The 9,649-nt window shown below is 36.8% G+C and overlaps 1 protein-coding gene across 2 annotated transcripts; it reads right to left on the reverse strand.

Annotated features, from left to right (window-relative positions):
* Positions 1 to 4,615: 4,615 nt before the first annotated feature.
* LOC306856178 (syntaxin-2-like) lies at positions 4,616 to 9,275 on the reverse strand. Of its 2 annotated transcripts, none has more exons than XM_079395262.1 (9): positions 9,157 to 9,275; positions 8,834 to 8,899; positions 8,610 to 8,709; positions 7,999 to 8,073; positions 7,618 to 7,685; positions 7,416 to 7,524; positions 6,997 to 7,070; positions 6,775 to 6,912; positions 4,616 to 6,557 (listed from the first exon to the last, which is right to left on the reverse strand). In XM_079395262.1, the coding sequence occupies exons 1-9, from the start codon at positions 9,184 to 9,186 to the stop codon at positions 6,393 to 6,395; spliced, it is 825 nt and encodes a 274-aa protein (XP_079251388.1). In that variant the 5' UTR covers positions 9,187 to 9,275; the 3' UTR covers positions 4,616 to 6,392. The 2 variants fall into 2 exon arrangements, with proteins under 2 accessions (XP_079251388.1, XP_079251387.1); XM_079395261.1 differs by having other exon boundaries at positions 6,985 to 7,070; positions 9,157 to 9,265.
* Positions 9,276 to 9,649: the final 374 nt, after the last annotated feature.

Genomic DNA, 9,649 nt, shown 5'->3' on the forward strand with positions numbered 1-9,649 from the left:
CTGCTTTTTGTAACACAAACAGCAAAGACACAGAGTATGTGTGTCTAAATCTTCTTCCCCTCCTAAAGCTCCCACAACAGTCGCTACTTGCTGAGTGACCATATGGCAGAGTAAAGATGGACAGAGATGAGTCAAAATGGGCAATGAAGAAATGAACCAGAAGACCTTAGACAAAGCATATGCTGCAGGTATTTTTATAGACAGACGTATTGTGGTTTGATATGCTTAAATATGGAGTACTATAATAAACACCTATAGTGTAATGAGGCTAGTGTGAAGTGTAGATCTATATTTAGAAACAACAGACCTGTCCCTGCTGAGCTATTCTTCCTTTGTCAGGAATGAAGAACTATTAATACCTTAATTTTTGCATGTGGGATGAGACTAAATTTGTGTATGTTTGAACGCATCAGTTCCTCCTGAGATTACACACACACATGTGACCCTGGACCAGAAAAGCAGTCATAAGTGTAGCTTTCCATTGATATATGGTTTCTTAGAATTGGATAATATTTGGCCGAGATACAACTATTTGAAAATCTGGAATCTGAGGGTACAAAAAAATCTAAATGTGATTTTTTAAAAGAAAAATCAATAATTTTGACCCATACAATGTATTTCTGGCTATTGCTACAAATATACCCCAGCGACTTAAGACTGGTTTTGTGGTCCAGGGTCACATCTAAGGAAAACCAACAGACTTTTAGCTCCCTCTAACTGGATGGTAGTATTTTACACAATAAACAGTTAAAATAATAGTAATTAGTAATTGAAACATCTCATACTGGACTGCAAATATGTTGTAAGATAGGTGAGTGGTTTTCCTTCGCTCTTGAATGAACTGCACAAAGAAGGAAACATTGGCAATCAATCAATCTATCTATATATAGTGCTAATTAAGAAATATTACTTTAGCACCAAGCCTATTAGAATGATTTCTAAAGAATCTTGTGACACTCAAGAATGGTGTATTGCTGCTGTAAATGCAGCTTTGTCATCACAGGAATTAAATAAATGTAATAAAAATAAATAAATACATTTTAAAAGCTTTATTGAATGTAAAAACCTTTCACAATATTAATGTTTTTGTTTTTTAGATTATCTAGATTACAATAAAACTGTACATGATAAACAAACATTTTGACGAAAAAGTAGCAAAGTAACTTTCTGTGACTGCACATGTCTGTGATTGTACATGTCACACATGTGGCTGTACTTATTTATTTACTTGTATTTTTTAACAATAGTCAGATATTCTGAATCCAGATGCATTAGTTGGGTTGGTTCACCCAATATGAAAATTCAGTCACTGTTTACTCACCCCCATCAGTGGCCTTTTTGACTTTCTTCTGCATAAGAAGATATTTTGAAGAAGGTTTTTTTTGCCATATATTAACTATAAATGCTGTTTTGGACCCCACAGTTTTTCACTGTATGGACAAAAACATACTGGGTGTCACGAATCCTGTCCATACACTTCCGTTTGCTCACCAACAGATGTCGTCTTCTTTTTACATTGCCTCTCACACCACATACTTTTACATGTCACTCCAGACTACAGTTCCCATGATCCATTGCACGGATTGCACACACACACACACACACACAGCTGAATGCACTGATTACACATACACAGCTGAACCATTAATCGCTGAGTATTGTCTAGCGTATATCACTCTCCTAGTGATAGTTACACTACGGAGCCATTTCATGTTTCCAGTTCTAGTCTAATGCTACGTCCACACGAAGCCAGATTTCTCCCTATCCAATCTTTTTTTTTTGCCTCAAATTCCGTAAACACGGAGTCGTCTCAGGAAATATCTGCGTCCACACGGAATCACTGAAAACGATATAGTACACATGGCAGACCAATATGTGGCGCTGTAATTCTGCCACAGAGATACACAAAAAAAACAGAGAAGAAGACTTGGACCATGTGCGTAAACCTTGCGCGGAATGCGCGCTGAATACAAACTAACACACAAAGCAGAAGATTTTGCTGGTTTAGAGGCCGTAATGAATCTTATGTTAAATCAAAAATGCAAGATGCAATTAATGAAGTGGAAAAATTGACAAATAAATGGGGATTTAGATTATCAGTGTCTAAAACACAAGTCATATGTTTTTCAAAAAAGCATAAGATCACACCTGTATCCTTAAAATTGTACAGTCAGCCTCTTGAGCAAATTAAGATTATTAGGTTTCTTGGGGTGGTTTGATGAAAAATTGACATGGAAGATTCATTTGGAAAAAACTGGTTAATAAATGTAAAAAGATTGTTAATATCCTACGCTGTCTATCAGGACAAGCATGGGGAGCAAGCAGGGCATCTTTACAAAATATATATTGGGCACTAATGAGGTCTGTCTTTGATTATGGGTGTATAGCATATATGTCATCAGCAGAGTCTAATATCAAAGCTTTGGATGTCATGCAAGCTCAGGCTCTAAGGATATGTAGTGGATCTTTTAAAACATCCCCAGTGTCTTCTATGCAAGTGGAAATGGGTGAGATGCCTTTGAGGATCAGAAGGGTACAATTGATGTTAGCTTACTGGATTAATGTGAAGGGACAAGTTGAAAGCCACCCAGCTAAAGCTATCTTAAAAGACTGCTGGGAACATAGTAAGTCCAATTACAGAAGTTTTGGGTGGATTGGCGATGTGAAAGCCGAGAATATAGGATTACATAAGTTACAGTACTGTTCAACGGTTTCAGTCCCTCCTATTCCTCCATGGTTTTTCCCTATACCAGATGTAGATTTAGGCATTTATAAGGAAATCAAAAATAAAACAAAGGAAGTAGCAGTGAGGGATATTGTTAAATATTATCTGGATATGCATTTTTATGACCATACATTCATATTTACAGATGGTTCCAAGGATCCAAAGACAGGACACGCTGGGTCAGCAGTATATACTCCAAAGAATGGGGTAATATGTCAGGAAAGAATAACAGATAACGTATCAGTATACACAACAGAGTTGGTTGCAATTTTGTTGGCCTTGGAATGGGTAGAGGGAAATTATTTAAATAACTCAGTGATTATATCTGATAGTTATTCAGCCTTAGAAAGCATTAAATCTGGGAAATCTATAAGAAATTATATAATTCATAAAATTTGTGTGGTTTTGTATAAGTTAAATGCAAAGGATTTAAAAATCAGGTTTCTTTGGGTACCTGCACATGTTGGAGTGAAAGGGAATGAGGAGGTTGATAAACTTGCAAAACAAACACTGAAACACAATAGAATATTACAAGTTCCATATAGCAAATCTGAAGCTAAAGTGTTCATTAAAGCATATGCAAGATCAAAATGGCAGGAGTATTGGGTGGATCATGATAAAGGGAGACATTTATATAATATACAACCAGAAGTGGATTTAGGAAGGACAGAAAGTAGAAGTAGTAGAAGAGAGGAAAGTATAATTACACGGTTAAGAATAGGACACACAGGGCTCAATTCTTCATTGAAGATAATAGGGAAACATCCAACAGGGAAATGCCAACATTGTAGTCATTTAGAAACTGCAGAGCATATTTTATTTCATTGCACAAAGTACAGCCAAGAAAGAACCCAGCTTTTTCAGTCTCTCAGAACTGTCAATCAGAATAATTTTACAATGCAAGGTTTATTAGGGAAAACATCCAGTAACATTTATCACTTTATTATTAAGTTTCTAAGAGAGACCAGCCCAATCGGTGGCGGTAATGCACCGTTACGTTGGTTTGCCAACCGCCATAAAAAACAAAAGAAGAAGAAGAAGAAGAAGATTTTGCTTTAATAAAACTAATGAGCTCAGTAGGTTCTGCAGCACGAGATGCATGCCGGTTAGAAATGTGTCCGAGTGCGGTCCGCCTTGCTCTGATGTCATGCTGACGTATGTCAAAAATCTCTCGCGAGCGCAAGGCGCACGTGTCGGCTTCTGCAGTCGAGCGCAGTTGCTCTCCACCAACTGCGCTGATCAAAAGCATCATGGGAAACGACTTGCTGACGACACAGCTTAATGCTCATTGGCTGCGAATGTCATCTGATATTTTTTCCCCTTAATCCTAAAAAGTCCATTAGCTATAGCCTAATACTATTTACTTTTTCTATAGTAATTTATTAGTAATTAGGACATGTGCTTTATTTATTTACCCTTTTATTTTTATTTTCTTGGTTTGAAGTCCTGTTTGTTGTAATTTTCTCTTTATGTATTGTATGCTGGTGTTAATTTTGTACATTTACATTTTTGTACAACATTATTCCATTAAATAAATGAGTCAATCCATCAATACATGCATGCATAGGCTACATCTAATGTGAATAATAATTTGCTGTACACACTTTTCCTAATCATTAAACATGAAATTCAAATTTACATTAAGGTGACAAACAATTGTGTAATATATGTATATGGAATATGTTTCATGTAAAAAAGGGATAGTTCACCCAAAGATTTTTTTTGGGGGGGTAAACTGTCCCTTAAGTAGGATACACATAATTAGGTTAATCAGCTGTGCCATATCCCACTCTGAAATGTTTAACCCACAATTAGGGATAACAGTGTAAATTTAGTGCAGCATCTGTGTGCTCCTCATTTCTCATTATGGCTTTGATTATAAAAGGCATCCACAAAGTGCGATAAAGAACGCGAACGTGATCTCTTCCATTGCTGACGTTTGCAGTCCAACAACACAACGAGATTCAGGAAGTGTCCGGCTTGCCTGCACTTTTTTCCACTCCTCCCCTCACTGCAGCCGCCTACTCTCGACTAAATTACAGGCGAGGCAAGGCGCATCTCAAACAAGCCGAATGGTTGCAGATTTTGCTCATCTCAAACAAGCCTATTGTTGTTGTTGTTCTCGCTGTTATGTGACGCAGCGGTGTGTGATTAGGGGCGAGACGTGGGCTGATGACGTCATCGTTTCAGAAAATATATGGATTCACCGTCCACACGAAACGGCGTTTTCAAATTTCTCCACCCTGGGACCCGGTTTAAAAAATGATAGGTTTCACTCTTCGAAAACGCCGGTTTCGTGTGGACGAAACGCCTATACGGTAAAAAAAATGTATGCGTATACAGAGAAACGCGTCTTCCTATGGACGGGGCCTGAGTAACATAAAAGCAAGTCGCCAAGTAATACACAACTAATATAAGTAATTACAAGAAACAAAAATGAAATTTAAGAGTCTAACTGTGTTTTTAGAGCTTTTTCACATTTGGCTCCCAAACTCTGGAATAGCCTTCCTGATAACGTTCGGGGTTCAGACACACTCTCTATGTTTAAATCTAGATTAAAGACACATCTCTTTAGCCAAGCATTCACATAATGCATTTTATAATCTTGTACTGCAGTATATCTGATCAAATGTACATTATTATTTTTCTTTAGCTTGGGATGGAACAGCAGCTACGCTAATTATGTTTCTATTTGTCTCTGTTTCTGCCACGGGATTAACATCCCGTGGTAATTAGGAATGACAGAAGCTTCAGTCTGGATCCAACCCCTAAATGATCTGAGATGACCGAACACCTGAGAAAAGATAATGCCAACCCCTCAGAGGATGCCAACGCTCAGACAACATACAGAATTACCAAATGACCACTGGAACTAGTTGAGACCTTACAATCTGACTTTGCTGCAGTTAAATTGAACTGCTGGTTTGTTGGCCAGAGGCCAATGTTTGATATTGATATTGTGATATGTTTGATATTGATATTGTGATATGTTTGATATTGTGCAGTTGCTTTGACACAATTTACATTGTTAAAAGCGCTATATAAATAAAGGTGACTTGACTTGACTTTTTTTATATTCACTATGTTTACAAGCACCCAAATGATCCATTTATTATCAGATGGCTCAGTTTGGCAGAAATGCACAAAATGTTTGTTTCCCAACCGCCATTAAATTGGAAAAAAAGATGGCACAGTTGGACTGAAAAGCATATATGTAAACACCTCAATCAATCTGAATAAAATTTTGACTGGATTGAAAGAGGTGATTTAGACCTGAAATAATCCAACTTCAGTTTACGTTTAAATTAAACGTATTGCATGTATATAGCATGAATATTCCTAATGAAAAACATTAGTCCATGTAAACACACCTCTTGACACAGTGATTGTTGTCATATTGCATCAGAAAAATCCTGCTGGTGCTGTCTATCTGAGAGCAAGCTTAATCATTAACCATTTAGGCAGAAACAAATAAAAGCCGTTTGTTTGCAAATGGGCTGAGGAAATCCAACAGACAGCTCAAAATGATCTGATCAGCAAAACATACAGGGCATAGAATAAGTGCAGTGACACGATGGGATTTTTTAAGAAAAGGCAAGTAGTATGAATCACTCATTTTCATAGAACTCAAAAGCAAGCAGCATACATTCCAAAGTTCAAGATTCATTCAAGAGCCCTTGCTGGTCGCCGGTTTTGCTTTGCTCTTGAATATAGGCAGCCTTATCCTCCAGGACTTCTTGTAATCAACAGCTTTTTCTATGTTGTCTTTCCCTTGATCTACATAGTTTCCAGCTTGCATTACAGTCTTTGCTATGTTGTTTGCCATTTCACCCTATAAAAAGAGGGGAAAAAATAAAATTATGATATGGCAAGGTAATAGTCCCATGGCAATTATTAAATTATTAAATTCATTTCAATAAGGCACTTGTGTAAATCAACTATTCTTGCTAGATAATGCCCTGAAATGTTTGTTATTAACTGTGTTCTAAGGCATGGTGCACCATTTTATTTTAGTTCATTCACTGGACTCTCCAGCAAGCTTACAGTACCTGACTATTGACTAACATAGCTATATCCATAAACATGCTATGCAGCTCTCGAATGCTGGCCTCCAGATAGAGAATATCCTTATGCCGTAACTCAATCTCATTCAGTGTTTGCCCCGTGATGCAGGAGCCAGAGTTGATCTGTGCACAAAGGTTTATATTAACATTTGAAGGGAAGCTTATATGGAAAAGTGCATTCAGCTGTCTATTAACCTTGAAATTTACATTTGAGGTAAAGACAACAGGATTGTTACTTTGCAGCAAAACCTCAGTCTCCTCTTCAGTGACAACCTGGCCACCTTCAAAAAATAAAATAAAAAATCAAGTTTGATTTCTATCTATCTATCTATAACCATGATACATATTTTTCCAGGATTGTTTGATTAATAGAAAGTTCAAATTAACAGCATTTATTAGAAATATAAATTTATTTTAATATTATAAATGTCTTAACTGTTTTACTTTTTTTTTTTTTTTAATCAATTTAATGCATGCTTGCTGAATAAAAGTATTAATTCCTTTAAAAAATCTTACTGACCCCAAAGCAATGAGTGGTAGTGTAGCTAAAAATGTAAATATAATATAATATAACAATGGGCAGTGGTGACCAAAGACATTTTGTTCTGATGTGTTAGTTTACTCACTGATTTCCAGCTGTCTTTGTATCTGATCTTTACTCTTTGTCCGGAAAGATAGCAGCTCTTGATTGTATATATTCATTATTTCTGCAAACCTCAGTGAAAGTACTTTGTGCTATAGATTAACAAAATAAAGATACATACAGAAAAATTAATAAAACAAATATCTGAAGAACAATATTGAATTTATAATACAGTAACAACTCACCTGAGTAGTCTGGATACGAAGGTACACAGAGCTGCTGTTAGCATTCTCATACTCTTTTCCTTTTAAATCTGTATGAACAATCACAGAATCATGTTTTCAAATGTGAAACTAAAGATTCAGTGACAAAAAGAAGGACAAAAACATTACAATCTTCAGTGTACTGGTCAAGACAATGTACTACAGTTGAAGTTAAAACCAAAGACAATATAGTTGATTGCTTTCTTTCCAGGATATATAAAAGCTGGGTTTAGCAGAATATTTATTGTAGAAGATAAAATATAACTTACACATTTCCAAGTTAAAAAAGAGGAAATAAATGTATTCAAAATGTCCAATAAAACATGACAGAAGCTTCAAAAAAAGAAAAGAAAATTCAATTACCTTTTAGTTTAACCTTGATCACATCGGCTGTGTGCTTGATGTCATTGCTGAACTGCTCAAGTTCCTCTCTCACATCTGTTAATAAGAATAGACAAAAATGTTGTACAGAGGAACACAGAGCAAAAATGAACTGATCTCATGCCTTTTGAACAATAATCATTAATAGAGATTAATAGGGGAAGTCGTGGCCTAATGGTTAGAGAGTCGGACTCGTAATCCAAAGGTTGCGGGTTCGAGTCTCGGGCCGGCAGGGATTGTAGGTGGGGGGAGTGAATGTCCAGCGCTCTCTCCACCCTCAATACCACGACTGAGGTGCCCTTGAGCAAGGCACCGAACCCCCAACTGCTCCCCGGGCGCTGCAGCATAAATGGCTGCCCACTGCTCCGGGTGTGTGTTCACAGTGTGTGTGTGTTCACTGCTGTGTGTGTGCACGTTGGATGGGTTAAATGCAGAGCACGAATTCCGAGTATGGGTCACTATACTTGGCAGTATGTCACTTCACTTCACTTCACTTCACTTCAATAGAACCTGGAAAACGTTTTAAATTTCCTAATATTTCATTGGTGCCTAATGCATATAGAACTGTAAAGAAACAAACTCAATGTACTCACAATTCGGTGGGTTGATTTCTGTCGAAATGGTACTATGTCTCAGCTTCACTTCTTCCACAAAGGTGGAAATTCTCTCTATAAGGTGCTGAACCTCCTTAACCTGTACAAGTAAACATGCACGAGTTAATAAGTTCTTCGAGTTTTCAGTTATAATGCAAAGACAAAGTGACAGTTCCACACATAAAAAGGCATGTAGATCTTCAAACACAAGTGCACATGCAGACCTTAGGGAGGAATTCCTCGAGGAAAGCACTGGACTCCACAGGAGCGATGATGGTGTCATGGCAGAACTGATCGGGGAAGGGTTACAGTCAAAACAAATAAGACAGCTGGAACTTTTCTGTCGTATAAACCACTTTAAACATTTTCAGCGTATCAAACTTTGTTTTAACAGAAAACATGATAAAAGGCAACAATGGCTAATCATAAGGAATCAATACTGTATATATCAAGCAGTATTTACGATAGTGAAACTAAGTATACCTATTAAAACTTATAGTATTTACATCTAAATAACATAAATTTAGGAAATAATTTGAAGTCTCACGGCTGTTAAATCGCCCAGACGGTCCTTCATTTCGGCTTCAAATTATTTTCTCACCCGCTAATAACAGCTCGCACAGATGACAGAATGATTCATTTCGTTCTTTTGAGTTGAATCTCTTCAATGATTCATTTGAAATGATTCACAAAATCGGTCTGAACAATTCATTTGAAGTGTACCGAGAATTGATATGAACTATTCAAAAGAACCGATTCGCAGAAGAGTGAGTCGGACTTTACAAACCAGATAACAGCCCGGCCTTATTTTACTTCCGTACATCAAGGTGTGCTGAATAAACATCGTCGTTCTCATTTTATATTACGCTTGCAGCAGGTATCACTGCACTTCTGTTATTAAGGTAAACAAAAGTGAATAAAGGTTACTGTTCGGAAAACAAAAGCGTTGCTTTACAGTTCTTGTGCAGATGTTTCAGAACCGCAGTTCTAGGACTCTGTTATTATTATTATATTTATTTTTGCATCTACTTGTAGTTTAT

The sequence above is a fragment of the Barbus barbus genome (assembly GCF_936440315.1).
Source record: "Barbus barbus genome assembly, chromosome: 36".
NCBI classification, from domain to species: domain Eukaryota; kingdom Metazoa; phylum Chordata; class Actinopteri; order Cypriniformes; family Cyprinidae; genus Barbus; species Barbus barbus.